The sequence below is a fragment of the Stenella coeruleoalba genome (genome assembly GCF_951394435.1).
Source record: "Stenella coeruleoalba genome assembly, chromosome: 17".
In the NCBI taxonomy this organism is placed as follows: Eukaryota; Metazoa; Chordata; class Mammalia; order Artiodactyla; family Delphinidae; genus Stenella; species Stenella coeruleoalba.
In genome coordinates, this window is record NC_137163.1 from 34,260,889 (window position 1) to 34,284,777 (window position 23,889).

General features: G+C 40.2%; 1 protein-coding gene across 6 annotated transcripts in view; it reads right to left on the minus strand.

Moving 5' to 3' along the window:
* Window positions 1-23,889, minus strand: part of GRHL2 (grainyhead like transcription factor 2) — a 154,931-nt gene that overhangs the window by 25,602 nt on the left and 105,440 nt on the right. For 5 of the 6 annotated variants that reach the window (XM_079901191.1, XM_079901188.1, XM_079901193.1 and 2 more), the window contains exons 9-12: window positions 17,015-17,173; window positions 6,038-6,125; window positions 5,406-5,545; window positions 753-784 (exon numbers count right to left, since the gene is read on the minus strand). In XM_079901191.1, coding sequence (XP_079757317.1) covers window positions 753-784; window positions 5,406-5,545; window positions 6,038-6,125; window positions 17,015-17,173 — 419 coding nt within the window. The remainder of the gene's footprint in view (window positions 1-752; window positions 785-5,405; window positions 5,546-6,037; window positions 6,126-17,014; window positions 17,174-23,889) is intronic. The other variant, XM_079901192.1, reaches the window with a different exon arrangement.

Genomic DNA, 23,889 nt, shown 5'->3' on the forward strand with positions numbered 1-23,889 from the left:
CATAGGGAAGAATACCTGGTTTGACTATAGTTTGAAAAACCAGTGATCTAGAGAGTTTAGTTATACACATGTAATTAATGCAAACCAAGACTTTAGTTGTATATAAGTAATGTTATGTAGATGAAAAATGAACGTAGTTCTAGATTGCTTTAAGAGAAAAACAGTATCCAGGTCACAAGAAGAAATCATCCCAATATAATCTCCAACTCCTGTGGTTCAGAACATGTGTATTTCTGAGAGCCAGCTTTAAGGAGACTATTAACAAATCTAGTGGTACCCCCTGGAGGGGGAATTAAGATGCTGAGAGGTAAAACTATGTCTGAATGAGGAGGAAAGGTTGAGACTTATCCAGAGAGCAGAAATAGAGCTAATGGGTCAAAAGAAGACAGACACCAGTTCAACAAACTTCCTGGAGCTGGAACTGGCCAACAGTATCATGAGTATCAGAATATTCCCATCACTGGGAACATTCAAGTAGAAGCTGGCTGACCACCTATCAAGGATGCAGTATATTGTGCTACACTGCCTAGAAGACATTGCCTAGCAGTATGCTGTGCTACACCTGCCTGGAAGGAGAATGGCCTTCCCCAGCCTCCTTCCAGACAATCCCCAGAGTCAAGCCTTTCCTAGCTCTGAGTCTGGAGGCTGAGCAGACATTCTCACCCCCTGCCCCATTACCCTGTGCTTGGAAACCCATTTCTACTGACATGAACTGACTTTGGGTGCTTGAGTGAAAAGACCGAGTGTCTTACCCTTCTCGTTCATCATCCGTGTTGTAATACACCTGTGGAACAAAACAACAGGCTTACTGTAGTTTGGACACAAGAAATGGAAATATATTACATGATGCACAGACTTTCCTAAGGCATTACACTGTCTCAAAAAAGACAAAAGACAAATCTGTTTAATGATGCTGCACATGTGTGTCTGAGGAAATACAAATTTAACCTCTTCACAGTCTCCCTAGGGTTACTTCTTAGATTTTAATGAACTAAAATTGGAAATCAGTTTACCTATAGCCCTAAGCCAAATCTTGCTTTTGGCATTAAGGAAATATTTTAGCAAGATCTAAAAATCATTGTTTACGAAGGCCTTGGAGCAGGGCCTGTGAGTAACCAATCCCATCCAGTCCACAGGAGAGCTGACTCCAGACAGAGTGCTTTGGAGAAGAGTGCAGAACAGGAAGTCCCCACGGCAGTAACCCCAGGCCTCTGTTTTTTCCCCAAAGGGACCTGGGTTACCCTAGCATCCCGCGACCACAAAAATCTAGGAGTTAACTACCCTCAGGCCAGGAAAGGTCATTTAGCTCTAGGAGGTGCTCTGGCCAGAAGAAAAAGAGACTTCTTTTGGTGGCCAGCATGGCAGCAGGCAGAATCAGATTTAAAGACATTATGAAGCATCCTTATTTTATGCAACTCCGGAAATCCAGAGGGTATCCGCTATGTATGTTAAGTCCTCTTCATCCAATTATTTATGACAATTAATTGTGGGCCTTTTGTGAGCTTTAACTATGTGCTGCAGGACCATTTCCATTTGGGTGAAGGATGAAACTCAAGTTAGTATCCAACATTCACACATTAACTTCAAAGTCACCTCTGGTTCTAATCCATTTCTTCACTGTCCCTGCTGCAGCCACCTGGGAGAGAAACAGCTGTGTCTAGACTGACACTCTCCGTGGAAACTTTCTCAAAGGCTTGTGGCCGTTCCTGGGATGCTGCCAAACCCAAATTTAGTTATATAACAAAGCTGGTTACCTGGAACTCTTTGGGAATGAGTCATTCTAGACATTAGCTCGGATTTCCACAGGGAACTTTTTCCTCTTAAACTTTTTAATGTCTATGGTTGTATTGTATACTTTGTTTCTTCTTAAACTGAGAACAATGAAGGTAACACGTTTCCTCCCCAGACCCCACGTTTCAGTGTGGCATCAGAGCACTGGCATGTGCTAGTAATGGGACTGTCTATTTAGATGCATATAGAGTGACCCACATAAGCAAGGGAGCCTGAGCCATAGCACTGGACACACAACTGGATTTGGAGGAAAAGTTCCTGATGCTGGCTTGTCTTTTGCTGGTTTCTTTAAACGTGGCATAATACATCCACCCTGCTGCACCACCCTGGTAGGGTAATGGACAGCTCTCTGCAAAGGTGACTGGTGACCCAAAGCTGGAAGCAGCCTTCTCTTAAGTGTCCTCCTGGCCTCCTGAGCAGCCTCTGCTGCACCGTCCCTGTCACCTCCTTGCACTGTCATTTCTCCTCCTCTCATGTAATGACCCACTGTTTCTTCTTGGTTGGCTGTAGGGCTTATTGCATGAATTTAATTCTTAGACAGTGTTTCTCAAACTTTAGAGTGCATAAAAACTATCTGGAGAACTTCTCGTAAATGCAAATTCCCAGAGTCCCCCTTCAGAGATTTTAATTTGAAAGGCCTGGAATGGAACTTGGGAACCTGCATTCTTATCAAGAATGCCTATACTTCTCTGGTGGCGCAGTGGCTGAGAGTTCGCCTGCGGATGCAGGGGATATGGGTTTGTGCCCCGGTCCGGGAAGATCCCACATGCCGCGGAGCGGCTGGGCCTGTGAGCCGTGGCCTCTGAGCCTGCGCGTCCGGAGCCTGTGCTCCACAACGGGAGAGGCCACAGCAGTGAAAGGCCCGCGTACCGCAAAAAAAAAAAAAAAAAAAAAGAATGCCTCTGATCTGGGGGATCGAGGGTTTACAAGCCACAAGTGGGGAGACGGTTCTTGAGGGTGCGAGGGAGGAATGATGTCCTCCCTGTGTTCAGGTGGCTAGAGGAAGGGTCATACCCGCCAAGTACATGTTATCCAGTGGGATAATGCCTCTGCCTCCCACCGTTTCTCCCAAGCTCCCCTTGTCACTTCTTTTTAAAGGCATTCCCGACAGAAGCCACAGTGCGTATCAGGACGTCAGTGCGAGGAGAGGGAGACTGACGATCTCCACAGAGCCTGCACGTTGGGTTCATGCCCTCATGTGAGGTTTTGATAACCGTCTGGTGAATGTATCAACCCACAAGTGAATCAGTGAGATAATGAAGGAGCAGGGGACATGTGGGCTGATAGTGAAAAGCCTGCTCCCCAGGCCACGTGACCAGAGCTGAGGTGCCTTCAGCGTGGCTCGGAGCGCTCACCGACCATGAAAGCTAAACAGCTGCTTGCCCCGCAGTTGTGCAGGGCTGCCGCGTGGCTGATTTTACCAGGCTCACGCCTGCAGTGGGTACCATGGCCCTTCCTCCCCTACCCGCCCCTGCTCCCTTATGGTAAAACTGGCCCAGCTTTTGATCTGCCACAACTAGCTCTCATTTTGCCTGTCAAAGTCAGCCAAGCCCTGTCCCATGCCCACTTCTCACGCCACGGCGCTGCCCTCTTCCCTCCTGCCTCTGGACCCATCTCCCAAGGCTCGCAGCTTTTCTAAGAAAAGGCAGCCTTTAAAGTTCCAGCCAGCTACACAGTAGGCGCTCCTTTCCTTCGGCCAAGCAAGTTGATCAACCACAGGACGTTCACCCATTGTTCTAGAGCACAGAAGAGTGTGTTCCTTTGTTGCCTGAAGCCCAGGCAGGCTCCCTAACTGAGCCCCTTAACTCTGACTCCAAGGCCACAGGGGAAGCCGGAGGCTCTTCAAGAACAGCCCCAGACAGCGGGACTTAACTTCGCAACGCCCCAGGGGACGCTGACTGGGCTGCTTTGCAAATTGCTGCAACCAACCCACGGTAAAGGCTACACTTTCCTTCTGATTCAGCCACAGGCTAGGAGCCCAGCTCAGGACACGGAGGGAGCAAGTGAGGCCAGAGGACTGACAGTCACGAGCAGTCAGATTTGGTCACTTTTCCTCTTAGGATTCGTTTACAGCTTTGTGTATTTCAGAGAAATCTTGCCAAGAGAACAGGTCAGGCTGTCAGTTTTGACACCGGGCTGAAGCCAGAATCACACCAGTAAATAATAAGAGCAATTTAACTCAGTTTCCCCCTCTCTCCTGGAAGGTGTGGACACCTAGCTTCAAAAAATCCCATGTATTTACGAAGACTGTAAATACACAAATCACCATCATGTTCTTGGGAATTAAAAAATAATAAAAATAGGTGCTGGCCCTCATAGCTTAATAAATCATAATATTCTTCCTTTCTTCTTTGTGTCCTTTTCCTATCAAACAAGCAAGACAAGATGGGAATGCTACATTTTAGTGGAATGCACTCTAAGAAAAAACTATGGGTATTTTATTGCCATGTTGTGTCAAAAACAGCAACTTTTAAAAAAAGCCCTGGTGTACAACTGCTTTGTCTCATACACAAAATATTCTCCAGAAAGAGAAAGTTAAGCTGATAATGATTTCTGCTCCTAGACTAAGGTCAATTCTAATGAGTGTGTGAACAGTTAGAATGGAAGAAAAACTGGAATGTGTCATTATGCACCTGTTTCTCAACAGACCTTTCCTCAGAGGACTCTGAGTTTAAAAGAAAACTAATCAATACAAGAGTCACTAAACCCAACTGGTTTGGTGAAAGACAATTCTGGCTAACACTGGGGAAGTAATTACCTCACACAATTTTAATTCATAACAAAAAAAAAAATAATACTAAAGACATTACAAAAAGTCATCCATCTCCTAGCCCTACTCATCAAGTATTACAATTTGTCTTGTTCGAATTCAGGTATATATTTGGAATCACAGTATAGATACAAATGGCTATTGTACTTTTTTCCCCTCTGAACATTATCATAATGAGTTCCTATGTTGCTACATAGTTTTCATAAATATAATTTTAGTGGCTGCATAACATTTCATCAACTTGAGCTACCATAATGAGTTAATTATTGGATCTTTATATAATATTATTTCTATAATTTCACTTATAGATATACCTAGAAGACAGGAACTTTTTTTAAAAGGCTTGTCTACAATCTCATTTTTCTCTTGGTGTGAAATTATTTACCTATTCAATGGAAACTGTTAATTTACTAAGGGAAAAATTGTTGATAGAGTTTTATTTAACCAAAGAATTTTTCCTCTTGGGCAACTTTCTAAAGTTATGGGTGCAGTTCAATTTCCCACCATTAGATGGAGCTTCATCGCATCAGGTGGATCCCACATGACAAAACTAACAAAACAAAACTTTTCTTACAGGTTATCAGCCTTCTTACTTTCTTCCTCTTTCATTGCTTTGTCAACACTTCGAGATTATCAGCTCACTCTCACCTTCCCCTTAGTAAGCTGGTTTCCTCTCCTGAGACATTCCTTTCTATAAAATTCCATTTTCTGTAGGGAAGAGCTGACTTTTTGTTCAATTCATGGGTTTTATTTTTAAGATCAACAGTGCCTGAAGTGATGCTGTCTTAAGGCTCTACCAGCCCAGTGAATGGATGGCAGGCAGATGTTAGCAGGGAGGCCATACCTGTCCTGTCCTCTGCAGGTTTGCAAAGTGAACATCGGGTATGAAGAGGACGGGCTGGGAGTGCAGATCAGGCATTGTCTTGAAGTAGGTGATGTCGCTCTTCTTCTGTAACGGTATCGCCGCCAACTTCCCATCAGAGGCTGGACACAATCACAAAACCCATAAGTGAGAAGGCTGTGAATGACTAAACTCTCACCTGTAAGATCTGATCTTAGCTAAAGTTCATGACTGTCTCCTATGAAGATTCCCAAACACCACAGATGTGAACACACTTTAAAAGCTTCCCCTCTCCCATCACCAAACCAGCAGAAAGAGAGTGGACTTGGCGTGAGCAGTCCTGAGGGGGAGCTCCGGTCCCCTCTTGCCCTCCTGTCCCTCTCTGTGCCCTAGATTCCTTGTCTGGAGAAGGAGGATGTTGGTCTCCTTGACATTAGAAAAATCCCTCCTAGTTCTAACATTGTGATCATGTGATTCTATTTACGTTTAACAGGGACAGTTCGCCCCTTCTCCACTGCTAGGGAAAAGCAAGCCATCCCTTGCATGTCCATATTTTACCCGCAACCCACTTCTTTTCACCCATTCCCCAGTGGACCTGGCCCAGACAAAGCCTAGCCCTTTGCAGCCACACTCACAGTTGTTGCACTGGGTTTGGGAGGCCTGGCCTTTCCCCTTCTTCCTGTTCTGCTTCCTCTCTTCGTCTCGGATTTTTCTTTCTGCTCCCTGACAGGGAAAAACACATGCAGACAATGCTAGGCATGTTACCAGAGCAACTGTCTGTACACAAGCCACAGGGATAAGAAACAAAACGTGGGGAGGTGAGCCAGGCAGCCCCGTTTCCGTCCTCCGGCGAGGTCAGGCCTCCACTCTGAAGGCTGAGACTGCTCCTTCGTTTACAGTACCTTGTTGACCTCCAAGCGATCCCACTCTTCCCAGAGTTCCCCCTGTTCCCTATCACAGTGAAGCCGGTTAAGTAATTTTACTGATCATAATAAAATGTTGTAGGATGAAGCATCAGCTCGTTAACATCATTCCTGGTAATTCCTATAATTCCCTATAAAATTTTTCCTTTGCTCGTTGGTACGGAACTATAAAAAGTCATTGCAGTAGAGGAAATGAGGGAGGGCATAAGTAAACTACAGAGGCTTTAAGATCATTTTGTACATACAAGTATGATTTGGGGTTTCGTCTTAATATGTTCATATGCTCTTAGAGATGGTGCTCATTTGACCGAATAGAAGAGGCTGGTCTATTTGCTTCCCTTTTGCTCCTCTGTTCCTTGTATTTTGACTTTTTCATTGGCATCTCTTGCCAAATCCATCTGACTTAACCAGTTGACCGTCACCTTATGTCTCTTGCCTTCTTGGCCGTCCATGATTCTCTGAATATCTTCTCTTTCTGGTCAGCTTTGCTAACTCGTTTTCCTCTTCTCACTCCCCAAATAGACATTCCAACACAGTTTCCTTTTCTTTTCTCTCTTTCCATTCTTACGACAGAAGAATTCATCTACCCCCATATTTCCATGATGCTCTAAACAGGTGACATCCAGATATATACTCCCAGCCTAGACTCCTCCCCTAGATTTCAGATCTGCATTTACTGGTCCTGCCCTTTGTGGATTTAAGGGATAGTAAAGTAAGGACTGGCCAGCAACCTCTACCCCTAGAAACTGCCCCCAAGTTATCACACACTAAAGAGATAGATTTGAGAGTATACAACTTACTCTTTCTGTTAAACACACACACAAATTGATTAAAAAGCAAAGGACGAGGATACTTCCCTGGTGGCGTAGTGGTTAAGAATCCGCCTGCCAATGGAGGGGACACAGGTTCAAGCCCTGGTCAGGGAAGATCCCACATGCCGCGGAACAAATAAGCCCATGCGCCACAACTACTGAGCCTGCGTTCTAGAGCCCGCGAGCCACAACTACTGAGCCCGCGCGCCTACAGCTTCTGCTCTGCAACAAGAGAAGCCACCACAATGAGAAGCCCACACACCGCAATGAAGAGTAGCCCCCACTTGCCGCAACTAGAGAAAGCCCACGCGCAGCACTGAAGGCCCAATGCAGCCAAATATATAAATTTATTTTAAAAAGAGGCAAAGGACAAATTGGTGAAAATACTTGCAATAAAATATCATATAAAGTGTTAAATCATTAATATATAAATAATGATTCAAATGAAAAAAACAACTAACATACCAATAAAGAAATAGACAAGAGCCATGAAATAGGCAATTCACAGAAAAGGACACACAAATGGTTTGAATTAAAACATTGAAATATAGAGTTTGCTTATCAAATTGGCTTTTTAAAAAAAAGTTGATTCCCAATTCTGGCCAAAGTAAGGCCATGACACAACAGGGATGTATGGTCAATCAAGGTATCCATCATGGCTTTAGAGCTAATTCTTGAAGAATGAGTGATTACAGCTAATCCTGATGGGGCACTGCCTCTGTGGCAGGTGAGTTCTAAGAGCTTTACACAGGTAAGATTTGGATAGTTATAATAGTTTAATCAGATATTTTAAATATGCATTTTTATGCCCCAAAACTTCTTACTACCAAAAGGGAGTAATTATTTCACAGTGCTTCAAGTTTTGAATTGTCACTGAGGTTTATAAACCATAGAAATTCATAGAAAGAAGGAGAAAAAAAATATAGAAATATTTCCTTTGCAAGTCTCTTCAACATATACTAAGGTTTTGTAGAGTTTTTTGTCTAGATAACGTGTAATATTTTCAGAAAATAAAGTGTTAAATGCACAAACATGACTTTGTTCAAATGGGTGTGAAATATAAGCAAAAGGCCCCTATTCATTTTTATTGTGTCCAAGTAAGACATTTTTCTCTGTATTTGAAAGACTGTACAATATGGTATTTAATGTAAGTAGAAATATGGAAATTCATCTATATAAACTACAACTCACCAAAGACACACTCCAAGGTTTGTCAAGCAATTTTATTTTTAAATTGGTGTTTTATTTTGTACAATTGCTATGAGAAAAAGGTCTGAAATTAATCTGTTTCAGGATTTATATATGTTCAATGTCAATTACTAGGAAATAAGATCACCTGCTCATTATTTTACAGGTATTCTTTGATATGCCAAATCCAAAGGATTAACATAAAACATAGAGTAGCTCTCCACAGAGCCTAGCCCTAGTACCACATCTACGTAAGAAATTCCTGCCCAGAAGGCTCAGATATCAGCACACCAAAACAATTCTGATAGTATCCAAACTTCGAGAGCCACAGTTCTCATATCTAAAATAAAGCTTTGACTTCACAATGACCCAGGGCAGCTTTGATACATTCAATTAACATAGAGAAAGCATCCTTGAACATGACCTTCCAAGAATTCCTTTCCTTCCTTTGATTATTTGTGACCCAAAGCTTCTAGAAAATAATCTTTTCACTCTCACTAAAGCACAAAAAAGTCTAGTTCTTCCAGAATAGTACATTTTCTGCAAACACCAAATTTATCATTTGAAAATAAATTCCTCAACTTATATGTTCACTATGGAGTGTTAAATTTGAAAAAAAAATACACCTGAGGATTTCCTGATTATATTGTGATCACTTTTGCCACCTTTTGAGAGGGGATGGCTATCTTTATTTTTTTATTTGGCACTTAAATTGTTTCTCTTAAATTTATTTTAAGAATGTGGACTTCAATAAAATGGATAACCTGGAAGAAATGGACAAATTCTTAGAAAGCACAACCTTCCAAGACTAAACCAGGAAGAAACAAAATATGAACAGACCAATCACAAGCACTGAAATTGAAACTGTGATTAAAAATCTTCCAACAAACAAAAGCCCAGGACCAGATGGCTTCACAGGCGAATTCTATTAAACATTTAGAGAAGAGTTAACACTTATCCTTCTCAAACTCTTCTAAAATATAGCAGAGGGAGGAACACTCCCAAACTCATTCTACAAGGCCACCATCACCCTGATACCAAAACCAGACAAAGATGTCACAAAGAAAGAAAACTACAGGCAAGTAACACTGATGAACATAGATGCAAAAATCCTCAACAAAATACTAGCAAACAGAATCCAACAACACATTAAAAGGATCATACACTATGATCAAGTGGGGTTTATTCCAGGAGTGCAAGGATTCTTCAAAATACACAAATCAATCAACGTGATACACCATATTAACAAATTGAAGGAGAAAAACCATATGATCACCTCAATAGATGCAGAGAAAGCTTTCAACAAAATCCAACACCGATTTATGATAAAAACCCTGCAGAAAGTAGGTATAGAGGGAACTTTCCTCAACATAATAAAGGCCATATATGACAAACCCACAGCCAACATCATCCTCAATGGTGAAAAACTGAAACCATTTCCACTAAGATCAGGAACAAGACAAGGTTGCCCACTCTCATCACTCTTATTCAACATAGTTTTGGAAGTGTTAGCCACAGTAATCAGAGAAGAAAAAGAAATAAAAGGAATCCAAATTGGAAAAGAAGAAGTAAAGCTGTCACTGTTTGCAGATGACATGATACTATACAGAGAGAATCCTAAAGATGCTACCAGAAAACTACTAGAGCTAATCAATGAATTTGGTAAAGTATCAGGATACAAAATTAATGCACAGAAATCTCTGGCATTCCTACACACTAATGATGAAAAATCTGAAAGTGAAATTAAGAAAACACTTCTATTTACCACTGCAACAAAAAGAATAAAATATCTAGGAATAAACCTACCTAAGGAGACAAAAGACCTGTATGCAGAAAATTATAAGACACTGATGAAAGAAATTGAAGATGATACAAATAGATGGAGAGATTTACCATGTTCTTGGATTGGAAGAATCAACATTGTGAAAATGACTCTACTACCCAAAGCAATCTACACATTCAATGCAATCCCTATCAAACTACCAATGGCATTTTCCACAGAACTAGAACCAAAAATTTCACAATTTGTATGGAAACACAAAAGACCCCGAATAGCCAAAGCATTCTTGAGAAAGAAAAACGGAGCTGGAGGAATCAGGTTCCCCGACTTCAGACTATACTACAAAGCTACAGCAATCAAGACAGTATGGTACTGGCACAAAAACAGAAATATAGACCAATGGAACAGGATAGAAAGCCCAGAGATAAACCCACGCACATATGGTCACGTTATTTTTGAAAAAGGAGGCAAGAATATACAGTGGAGAAAAGACAGCCTCTTCAATAAGTGCTGCTTGGAAAACTGGACAGCTACATGTAAAAGAATGAAATTAGAATACTCCCTAACACCATACACAAAAATAAACTCAAAATGGATTAAAGACTTAAATGTAAGGCCAGACACCATCAAACTCTTAGAGGAAAACATAGGCAGAACACTCTATGACATAAATCACAGCAAGATCCTTTTTGACCCACCTCCTAGAGAAATGGAAATAAAAACAAAAATAAACAAATGGGACCTAATGAAACTTAAAAGCTTTTGCACAGCAAGGAAAACCATAAACAAGATGAAAAGACAACCCTCAGAATGGGAGAAAATATTTGCAAATGAAACAACTGACAAAGGATTAATCTCCAAAACAGAGAAGCAACTCATGCAGCTCAACATCAAAAAAAACAAACAACCTAATCCAAAAATGGGCAGAAGACCTAAATAGATATTTCTCCAAAGAAGATATACAGATTGCCAACAAACACATGAATGAATGCTCAACATCATTAATCATTAGAGAAATGCAAATCAAAACTACAATGAGATATCATCTCACACCGGTCAGAATGGCCATCATCAAAAAATCTACAAACAGTAAATACTGGAGAGGGTGTGGAGAAAAGGGAACCCTCTTGCACTGTCGGTGGGAATGTAAATTGATACAGCCACTATGGAGAACAGTACAGAGGTTCCTTAAAAAACTACAAATAGAACTACCATACGACACAGCAATCCCACTACTGGGCATATACCCTGAGAAAACCATAATTCAAAAAGAGTCATGTATCAAAATATTCATTGCAGCTCTATTTACAATAGCCAGGACATGGAAGCAACCTAAGTGTCCATCAACAGATGAATGGATAAAGAAGATGTGGCACATATATACAATGGAATATTACTCAGCCATAAAAAGGAATGAAACTGAGTTATTTGTAGTGAGGTGGATGGACCTAGAGAGTGTCATACAGAGTGAAGTAAGTCAGAAAGAGAAAAACAAATACCATATGCTAACACATATATATGGAATCTAAAAAAAAAAAAAGGTCAGAAGAACCTAAGGGCAAGACGGGAATAAAGATGCAGACCTACTAGAGAATGCACTTGAGGATACGGGGAGGGGGAAGGGTAAGCTGGGACAAAGTGAGAGAGTGGCATGGACATATATACACTACCAAATGTAAAGTAGATAGCTAGTGGGAAGCAGCCGCATAGTACAGGGAGATCAGCTAGGTGGTTTGTGACCACCTAGAGGGGTGGGAGAGGGAGGGTGGGAGGGAGGGAGATGCAAGAGGGAAGAGATATGCGTACATATGTATATGTATAACTGATTCACTTTGTTATAAAGCAGAAACTAACACACTATTGTAAAGCAATTATACTCCAATAAAGATGTTAATAATAAATAAATAAATAAATAAAATAAAAATAAGAGATAACTGAGGTGACCACCTAGAGGGGTGGGACAGGGAGGGTGGGAGGGAGGCGCAAGAGGGAGGAGATATGGGGATGTATGTATATGTATAGCTGATTCACTTTGTTATAAAGCAGAAACTAACACACCACTGTAAAGCAATTATACTGCAATAAAGGTGTTTAAAAAAAAAAAAGAATGTGGCCGTAAACTATTTAAGTTGGCTAAGAAGGTAGTTTGGAGGGATATCTTTAGCTTTTCATAATCTCCAACAGTCATTGTCTCCAAGATCATTCCAAATAAGAATTAATAAAGAGAAAAAAATTCTTAAGGGAATGTGGCTTTATTCTCAAGTTTTGAACAATATATAGTCACTGTCTTCAGCAATATAATTCTTGTCTTTCAAAAGATAATGGAAGTAATTAAATACGGATATAAAGATGTAGACATAAGTATTGATATAGGCACAGCCATATAGCAGATTCTGAATTTTTATATTCATAAACATGTATTTCAATAGAAGTATCATAATATCAAAAAAAGGTAGAGAAGGACTTTATCTTCATCTGCAATCTCACAGGTGCATTAATTAGAAATCAAGCTGGGGAACTAAAAATAGTGCAGAATACCATCTGTTTAAAACTCTAGACTGTGACTGGGAAATTTACAGTTTTAAATAGAATAGCTCTTAATTCTTTTGCTTTAGAGGATAATTCAAATTAATCATTTGCATTTACACACCCATTTGAAAAGTGCAAGAATTAAACTTTTTCATTTCCCAGGAGTGAGATTTTGCCTGGATTTTTAAATCAGAGCTACAAATATGATAACAAATTATAGCAAAAAAATTTTGTTTCCAGCTTATCAGAAAAATTAATAGCAGTTAAAGTTAATACACCCTGCTTGTCCCATGAGATTTCTTCCTTGTGAGTTCCCTAACACTCAACATTGGGAAACGTAAACTAAAAACTACCCACTAGAAACTCTTTACATCACTAGTTTCTTAAGAGTCCCTCTCATTCTAGGGCACAGGTGAACAACAATACAACTCTCTATGTATTCTGCATTTTTGCTTTGTTTTGATTTTTAGTATTTATGACCTCAACACTTGAAAAAAAATAATTATATGAGTATCCCTTAAGCCCTCTCTTTCCTACTTTCAATTCCAACTATGACATGAAGGTAAATGGATTGCCCAGGGCCTCCATTCAATCCTTCCCTCCCTTTCTCCTTGATCCTAATCTTTCTCGTCCCTTCCAAGAAGGAGATTCACTGAGGGGAATTCTACCATCTCCCTTGAAACTTCTGGAATAAAATAAGGAATTCAAATTGTATAAACGTTCTCCCACATGTAGTTTAAAAATTCCACGTTGTACGTCATTTGAAAATGCTTTCTTAATGTTTAATATGCTGAATTAAAGATATAAGGGAAAAAAAAAAAGAAAAAAAAAGATATAAGGAGTAGGAGTTTGGAATCAGATGTGGATTTGCATCCAGCTCCTCTGCTTTTTCACCGTGTGACTCTGGCGAGTTACTTGTGCTCGCTGGCAGGTTTCTCTTCTACACAACAACCGTGTCTTACTGACTTAACTGTGTCTCCTCTGTATTGTGGGGGCTGCCTAACTGTCCCCGAGAGAGCTGTGCTGCTCTGACGAGTAGCACTAACTGAAGTCATTATGACCTGAAAGGCTATCGAGATTTTAGAGACACTGCTATGCCACATGTCCCTAAACTCAGTGCAGTTCTAGTTAATGTGTTTCCTTCTCTTTTCTCATGACCATCTCTGCCTCTGTTCACAGAGGCCCACTTCTTCCTACTCTCTATCTCTGCTAAACTACAACTCGGACATTTTAATGGCGTGGTAGATCTTTGATCTACATCTGACTGTAGCACCTTTAAGAGTGCTGGCAATTCTGAATTAGCCACTAACCTCTTTTTCCCCTTCCTCTCCTCTCCCCGGGACCTATCTGAACTCACCCTTTTACGTCCAGTTAACACCTATAAGCAGTTGCCAGCTTATTCTATTTTTCATATTCTCTCCCCACCCTACCCAATTTTTAAATAATTGTACTATGTCTACACTGTCAGAACATATCACATTGCCATTACTGTCTTTCCCATCATTTAGAATTAGATCCAAGGTAAGTATACACATAATGCTCACCATCAGTCCTTTTATCAATGTCTTTACAGTCATACTGGTGTCTAAAGCTTGTTCTTTAATAGATTCCTCAAGAAGAAATATTCCCTGGATTTTTTGATTGCTTGTTTGTTCGTTGGTGGTTTTATTTCTTTGTTTTATTTTGTTTTGCTTTTGCCTGTCACCTTTATAATTGAAAGTCAGCTTGGCTGGATATAAAACCCTTGGCTCACATTTTCTTTATTTGATTACTTTAAATATCATTGTCTTCTGACAGGGTGTTGCTGTTGAAAAGTTTGACGATAAAAGTTTCCTTATAGGGCTTCCCTGGTGGCGCAGTGGTTGAGAGTCCGCCTGCCTATGCAGGGGACACGGGTTTGTGCCCGGTCCGGGAAGATCCCACATGCCGCGGAGCAGCTGGGCCCGTGAGCCATGGCTGCTTAGCCTGTGCATCCGGAGCCTGTGCTCCGCAGCGGGAGAGGCCACAACAGTGAGAGGCCCGCGTACCGCAAAAAAAAAAAAAAAAAAAAAGTTTCCTTATAAATGACTCCTTATCTACTATAAAATAGATGGCTAATAGGGACCTACTGTGTAGCACAGGGAACTCTGCTCAGTGCTCTGTAATAGTCTATATGAGAGGAGAGTCTGGAAAAGAGTGGATATATGCATGTGTATGGCTGATTCACTTTGCTGTGCACCTGGAACTAACACAACATTGTGAATCAACTATATACTCCAGTAAAAGTTTAAAAAAATAAATGACTCATTGTCTATTTTATTTTTCTTAGATGCTCAAAGAATTTTTTTTAAAGACACCAATTGTACTTGAACATTTGTTACTTTTTTTTTTAATTAATTTATTTATTTTTGGCTGTGTTGGGTCTTCGTTTCTGTGCAAGGGCTTTCTCTAGTTGTGGCGAGCGGGGGCCACTCTTCATCGCGGTGTGTGGGCCTCTCACTATCACCGCCTCTCTTGTTGCGGAGTACAGGCTCCAGACGCGCAGGCTCAGTAGTTGTGGCTCACGGACCCAGTTGCTCCGCGGCATGTGGGATCTTCCCAGACCAGGGCTCGAACCCGTGTCCCTTGCATTAGCAGGCAGATTCTCAACCACTGCGCCACCAGGGAAGCCCTCAAAGAATATTTTTAAAGTCATCCTGGGTCAACTTTCCCAGATGCATGGTAGCCCATTTAAAAATGTATACTTTTTATTTTAACTTTTCCTGATTTATCATTTTTAGCATTTCTTCTGTTCCATTGTTTTAGCTTTCTTCCTGAAAGATACATATTATACGTCTCTTGGATCATCTTTACCTCCCTTCTATATCTATTATTTTCTCTTAATTGTTTCTTCATTTCTTCTGATTTTTAAGATTTTGCTGTTTTCCAACTTGTATTTCTATTAAGGCATTCTCTTTTCTTATTCACTCTTGTGTTGCTTGTAGTGTAGTCTTTTCTTCTGAAATATTTTAATCTTTTCCTTCTAAATTCTTTCCTGAATTCTACCATATCTCTTTTCAAATCATTCTGTTCTCCAAACACCTCATGTCTAAGTTTTTCAAACTGTGATTTATGTTGCTCTTTATAATTTCCATGATTTTGTTAATTTCAAAATTTTAAAATTATGTTAATTTTAAGCCCATTTTTGGAACATTAGGCTATAGGTTTCACCTGTTTTGTGGGCATGTCTTTCTGGCACGCATCCACTGTCCACAGGAAGTCAGTCTGATCTTAATTATTTTTTTCATGAGACTGTATGGGATTCAACTGTTTTTCTTTCTGCTGGTCATTTCTAAGTGAAATGAGAGAACTAGGATAATTCTTTTAGCTTCATGGCTCTCATGCTCCTGCTTCAGTTGTGTTCACAAAGTGATAAAAGAAAATAGTCCTGTATTTCCTGAGATCTGCCTACTCTGTATCTTTTCCCCTCTTCCTTTTCATTTGGAACTTCTCTTTCCTTTGAACCTTTGTTTTTGTTTTTGTTCAACTCAACTTGGATTCTACTCCCAGCAGCCTCTTCTCAGAGCAGGATTTTATCCTACCGGGAGCTTCAATTTATAACTTTCCAGAGTTTATAGAGCCCAGAACACTTCAATGTTCTGTCCCCTTGCACCCACCAGTAAATTGAAGTCTGTACAATCCATCCCCTCCCACCCTAGTTTCACATACAGTCCTCTGATGGCCCATTTCTCTCTCTGGTACCATGGGTCACTTTGGTAGGTTCCCTGTTCTTTGATCATCAAGTGGGCCCACTACTTTCTCTCACAATGCCGACATCACACAGGTCTTGAAATTGTTGATGCTTGGTCCCATTCACATTTGGGATTTTGTAAGGGTCTCTTGTCACATAATCATGGGATTTTAATCTTTGCCATTTTAATTGCTCTGTCTTTTATGAGGGGTTTCAAAAAGATTCAAAAACTACATCTTCTGCTGAAGCATGTTTGCTAATGAACTTATTTTAGAGGTGCCATTTCCATTCCAAAAGGCTCTAGCTGAGACCCCAATTAACGCATAAATTAATAGCGGTTACATTGATATGTTCTGGGACAGGATCTATATATCCACTAAAAACAATCTATTATTTCAGTTATCTAACTGAATCAGACTCATAGCACAGTGCAATGGCAATCAGTCATTAAATTAGCAGTAGAATGATTGACTGAAAAGAAAAAATAGAGTTGATTGATGACTCCCTAGATATCTAATAGGAACTGAGAATGAAAGATTACCACTCCCACTGTGATTAGTAAGTGATTATTTTGACACCACTAGACAAGAGAAGGTGACAAGGGGGAAATGTCATTAAAGCAATATCTAATAACAAAAATACCTTTATGACAAACTGTCATCTTTACTCACTTTGTCGCAGAAGACCTTGATCTGGCAATAAGCTCTATGAATGGGTTTATTGCTACGATTATTATAACTGTATGTATCAATCTGAATCATCAAAGGAAGTCCTTTCACTCCTTTTTGGGAGGAGAAATCTGTACTCAGGCAATTCACAGTGATGAAAATCTGAGGGAGGAAGAAAGAAAGGAAAAAGTTCACAAGTCACCGTAAAAAAGATCTATTTAAAAAAAATGCATAAGCCTTAGACTTAAAGTCAAAATATTAAATAAACCTATAAGGACAACTGAAGAATATTTGGATATTCTCACATAAAAACTTATTAAACACATATAACATGATTTATTATATAAGTTATAGTTATAAATTTATAAAAATTTTTCTTTTAGACTTAATCTCGAAACAGACAATTTAAATTACTTCTCTTTAACTATATTAACAAAGTCTTACTTATTTTTCAAACATGCATAAGTTAGCTGGGTAAAATGCTGTCTCCTCAATGTATTAAAGCTGTCACTTCTAATAATTGTATCAGTTTCTCTAATCTCTGACCTGTGAGATAAAAAAAAAAAGCTACACAACACCTTCCTTTGCACCTTATTGCACTGAAACATAGTTATTTGTTTACACATCTGTCTTTCCTATTTGTATGAGAGTATGAGACTTGAGACAATTTCTTATTATTTTTGTATTACTGGTACTTAATGTAGTGCCTGGCAGAGAATAAGCATTGAATAAACATCTGATGAATGAGGTCAACGAGTTTATCTAGAAAGCCCACTAGATTGGGAGTCAAAAAGCCCCAGGTTTTAGTCCCAACTCTAATATTAAGCAGACTTCAGGCAAGTCACTTCTTGTCTTTGGTTTTCAATTTTCCCTTTAAATCATTTTTAAATCCCTCCCTGAAGAACAGAATATAAATACTAAGATACTTTCATGTTAGTGAAAAAGTAAAAGCAGGGCTGGCAGAGGTAAGACACAGAACAGGAGGAAGGACAGGTAGTAAAGTCACTAGCATCCTCATCTTACATCACGAGATAGCAAGAAAGACAACAAAAGTGACATGAATCCGAAAAAATGGAAACTCAAGCAAATAATTAAAGATTATAGCACTGCCCAACAGAACTAAAAATAATAATTTTATTACAAAATATTGGCAGGAATAGAAGGAGAAGCACAAATGACTAAATTTATCCTCCTTTTCTATAGTGTGTAGATGTCAACATATACCATTTAAAGTTGATTTATCACGGACTAGGGATATGAGGACAGCACCTAGATTTATGTGGTAACTACATGAATAGTAAGAGGCAGTCTCTGGGAAAAAACAGGCATACTATAGTATATCCTTGATACTATTTCCATCTAATACCATGTGCATTACTTCTATTTAACAGAAAACTTTAAACTCACTGTTTTAAAACTGTACAGTTATTTATCCTGAAAACCATTTCATTGGATGTATTATCTGACTCTTGTTTTATTTCATCCCCTTGGAATTTTTATTCACCTTCAAACCCTGAAGCCTTTCGTATCACAGCAACACCCCAGAGAAGAACCCTGCAGAAAGCAAAGAGCCACTGCCATGAGCTGCCTTTTAAAGGCCATTCAACTTTCTGACCTAATTCATTTTAAGTCCTATGCCTGTAGACCTTTGGTAATTTATACAACCAGATCTCTCATTTTTAGTGCTATATCTACATAAAGATCATTTTAATCATTTAATTTTTGAGCCCCTTACTTGGCCACGAGAAACACATTAGCAGGGCACCACATCAGTAGCAGTCAAGGCCAGATACAGGTTTCAGTGACATGCTAATCACAATAACTATGGACACCATGCCACAGGGTCTCACTTCTCCAGCTGCATCTGAAAATGAGTGCCTAAAGATGATCTAACGTCGAATACGGTCATTTTATTCATTCATTTCTTTTATTCATTCCTTCTATAAATATCAACACAAGTCCACAGTAGGTCAAACAATTAGAAACTAGGGATACAGAAGAAAGTAGATCCCAGCCTCGTGAAGCTGACAGTCCAAGGGGAAGGCCAATGAGTAATCCAGCAACGACCAACACAGGGTGGTCAGGGCTCCCCTGAGAGAGATGAGTACAGAGGCCATGAGAACACAGAACAGAGCACTGAACTTGGAGGACACAAGTGAAATACAAAACCCACAGAGACACTGGGCTAAGACCAGGGGTTCCATAAATATCTGTTTATTATTTAGGAATGGTAAAGACAAAGAGTAACTACAGACGCAAATGTCAAATGATTTAGGAGAGCTGAGTGATGAAGACCGCTCAGAAAGAATACGCCATGTTTCTTATGCCTGTTTCTCCTACCGAACTTCCAGGGTAGAAGTCGACAGAAAATGCTGTCTACTGCTCCTGGAGATGCCCCAACTGCAGAGAACATTCACTCATGCCACAGATATTTTTAAGTATCTACCACGTCCCTGAGACTGTGCTAGTTACTAGCACAGATGCACCAATTATGGTCCCTGCAATCACAGAAGTTGGAGGCTAGATGGGAAAGGAAGACAACACGATGGTGCTCTAAAGATGACAATAGCTTCATTAAACCCCGATCATTAGGTCAAAAAATAAAAGCGTACTTTTCTGGGAACACTTGACTTCTTTTATTGTTATTGTCATTATTGACAATGGGGTTATCTTGGCCAGAAGCTATACATAAATACAGCTTTATGTCAGCAAATCAAATGATCACTCTGGGATCAAATGACGTGGTTGTTCCTACCTAGGGCTACGTATTTCATGTAGACATCTTCCAACATGTTGGTGATTGTAATCCACAGGGTCCTCAACCAGACTAGTTTTTTTTCCTCACCCTCATAAAGCCTGCCTAGTCCTGCAGAAGCCAGAAGAGAAACGTGTTCTGTATTTCCTAAGCTAATAGGATTCATGGTTGGGCTTACTGATACATCCCTACGTCACTCACAGTGAACATACACTCAGACAGGCAGGAAGCAATATTAATTGTGGCCTTGTCAGCTCCAAGTCTCAATTAAGAAAGCTTAGCTGATGGAACATGTATTTTTATAAGGGCCACTTGAGCAGGACAGATCCATTGAAATAACAGATGCTTACTGGCAATACCCTACAATACATACACGAAATCCTCCTTGGAGGAGCTGTTACGATCAGCCATCCAGTAGACATGGTCTACACACTGGACTCTAGGAGACACTTAGACTTAGGTCCTCGTAATGGAGAAAGGCCCTTAGAAGGAGATCCAGTGGGCCTTCTTTGCTTCATGGCATCCTAATTTCATAAAAAGTAAACACGAGAATCCGCCTTCTCTGCTACACTGTGTTGCCAGCTCCCAGAGTTATCCTAACAAGCAGGAATTTTATCCTAACAAGCAGGGATTTTATCCTATAAGCAGGGATTTTATAATAGGGCTGGCACTGCTTTCTTCTTGCCTGGCTGTCCGACCCAATAGCAAAGCACAGTCTATGTGCCTGATGATATCAATCACAGTCTCGCTGTGCTGCACTTAAAACCTGAATGGTTGAACTTTAACTGCAATTGCGGGGGTTGGGAAGGCATGGAAGGACATTAACTAAAACCTCGGGTTGGGACTGATAAGCATTAATTTGTTTCATCTTGCAAACCCAACCATGTCTGAGCTCCATACCCAGCAGGCAAATGTGACAACACATTTCTTGGAAGTTTATCTACAAAGCACTGTTTGTACATGTGTACTACAGAAACTTAGGGAAAAGGTACGCTTTCCCTCACCAATGTTCATCCAAATGCCAAGCACAGAAAGTTCTTTTTAACTTTAGTACAAGCCCTAATTATGTAAAGAAATGCCATGAACAATTGGTCTGCCAACCAAGAGTTATGAATGTTATTTTCCTATAATTCTTACAGCACATAATTTATTTTTTAGAAAAATTTTAATTGAATCGGGTGTATCCAGGCAGATAATAGATACAATTTTAATTCTGTCATTGGTTCAAAGACTGATTCAGATAGAAAGAGCATTTGTATTCCAGAAATAGAGGCAGTCTCATGAAAACTGATGATTTTTAATAAAATCATTCTTTGACACGTGAATTCCAATTCCCATTCTGTAGTTCCTACACAAGAAAAGTGACTTTACCCAGGTTATAATACCTCTCAGTTGTGCATTATGTGTGTAGTAATATTTATTAAAACGAACACAGTATTTGTCTTTCTCTTGCTAACACATATATATGGAATTTAAGAAAAAAAAAATGTCATGAAGAACCTAGGGGTAAGACAGGAATAAAGACACAGACCTACTAGAGAATGGACTTGAGGATATGGGGAGCGGGAAGGGTAAGCTGTGACAAAGCAAGAGAGAGGCATGGACATATATACACTACCAAACGTAAGGTAGATAGCTAGTGGGAAGCAGCCGAATAGCACAGGGAGATCAGCTCGGTGCTTTATGACCACCTAGAGGGGGTGGGATAGGGAGGGAGATGCAAGAGGGAAGAGATATGGGAACATATGTATATGTATAACTGATTCACTTTGTTATAAAGCAAAAACTAACACACCATTGTAAAGCAATTATACCCCAATAAAGATGTTAAAAAAAAAAAACAAATACAGATTAATGGGCTTTAGAATTGCTGCATTAACTTGATTATTAACTCCCAAGAGTTTTTCTGAGAGCTTGCCATTAAAACAAATAGGCCAATCTTGATTTACAAAGCAGTTTGGGATTTAAAAAATCATAAGGTCCATGATTTGATGGAAATTGTTTATTTTCCTCTTTAAACAATTGCAATTTGTATTTTCAACAAGATCCTCTGATTAGAGACTAAGAAAGCTACTTATTTCCTAAGGTTGAGACTCTTAAGAGCTCATTTACAAGAAATTGCACACACATTAGCCTCCAAATTACAGACATGGCACATAGCAAGAAATCAGCATTTTCACTGTAAAATGCAAACAATATATTAATACGTTAAGTGTGCTCTTGCCAGTTTCCATACTCTATTTTCTTTCTGGTTCTTAGAATTATTAAAGACCTTATAGATGGTTTTCTCACATTTCAGCATTTTTTCCCATTTATATGATTGCATTTGGTACAAATGCAAAGCTAAATTGAGACAGAAAGACAAACTAAGAGTAAATAATATTAACATATGAAATCTCAGTCTTGGGCAATTATTCATTTTCTCCAAGCGTTAATTCATCAAATATTTATCAAACATCTTCTCTCTGTGCCTGGCATCATGCTACGAGGTGGGACACAAGAATACTGAGATTCCCTGCCCTCAGAGAGTTTGTGATTTTGTTGAGGATCTAAGAAACTCCTAGATTTCCTGACACCTCCATTATATAGATAGAGCTCCTTTAGGGAATGATTTAAAACCTGAGAATAGACTTCTTCATTTTCTCCTACAGATACTGCGGGTGTGCACAGATACACTTCCGGCTTACTCACATATTCTACCACATTTTCCATATTCCTTTAGTACTCAATACTCTCCATTGCCAGAATATGCCCAGCTTGTTCGCCGTTGCCAGTCTTTGCTATGTGCTGTGCCCTCTACCCCCAAGGCTGCCCCCAGGATCATCACTGCCCACTCCTTCTTCTCGTTCAGGTTTCAGTCCAATGGCCACTCTTCAGCAATCCCCACCTTGGCCATCTAGAGCTGTCTTCGTCCTCCTTCTCCCACCTCTGCCCGTGACGAGTAGCACACGCCCTACCGTGCTGCTCTTTTCTGGTTGCCTCATAGGACTGAACATTATTTCGATTTATCTTGTTTCTCTGTTTAGTGCTTAATTATCTGTCTGCTCCATGCGACTCTAAACACATAAGAGGAGGGCCCTTGTCTGCCTCAAGCCCACTCTACTCCCAGTGCCAGGCCCATGGGAGATACTCAACAAATATCTGTCCAACGAATTAAGAGAAAATTACTTTTCTACATACACATTTCCCTCTTTTTCCATGTTCTTGCTTTCATAAGCAAAACATCCTAAGAGTCAGGACTGCTCTGTGTAGCTGAAGTTGTCAAGATAATACAGCAGAGTTAGCTGCTCTGACCACGTTTATCCTCAAAAAAATGTTATCTATCTGTATATCAACAAACACAAGCCAAGCACCAATTATATAATCAGTATGAATGTATGTATGTACATATGCATGTATGTATTGATACATGTATAGATGCTACTGAAGATGCTACATACAGATGCTACAGGAGATATAGAAATCTATGGTAGGGCCTGCCGTCAAGGAAGAGGGGAGATATAACATCTCTCAATACACTGGTGGGGTGCATAGAAGTAGGAACTAAGTTGAATATCTCAGGCTGTACGTACCGTAAGAACTTGAAAAAAAGGAGAGAGCTCAACAAGGGAAGATTTCCTATAGGTGTCCTGAGCTAGAAAAATGAGAGATGGAGGAGAAGAAAGTGCATCCTGGCTCTCAAAAGAGGGAAGAGACCAGCCTAGTGGGAGGCTCAGAGGGGGCCTGAAAAAAGGCCGTTGGGGAGAGAAGAGGCCGACCAAGATGCTTGCATCACCGTGATCAGGTCAGGAACACTTGATGAGGTCAAGGGTGTATCACTGAGGCCAAGGGCAGATAGAACTGTGGCCCCAGTATCCAACATCCAAGTTACCAAGAGGACAGAGTGAGCACTAAGAAAAGACCACCAGGATCAGAAGTAGAGGGTCTGCGCCCCTTCTGGAGGCCAGACTCCTGGAGGGAAGGACAGGAAGCTAGACTGCTGGGGCGAGGGAGCCAGGACACCAAGATGGAGAGGGAGAACCTCGGCTGGGGAGTCTGGCAGAGGCAGGAGGCTGGGCAGGAACACAGGCAGCAGGGCCACGCACAGGTGTTCTTCCAGGACGGACAAGGTGTTCACACAGCA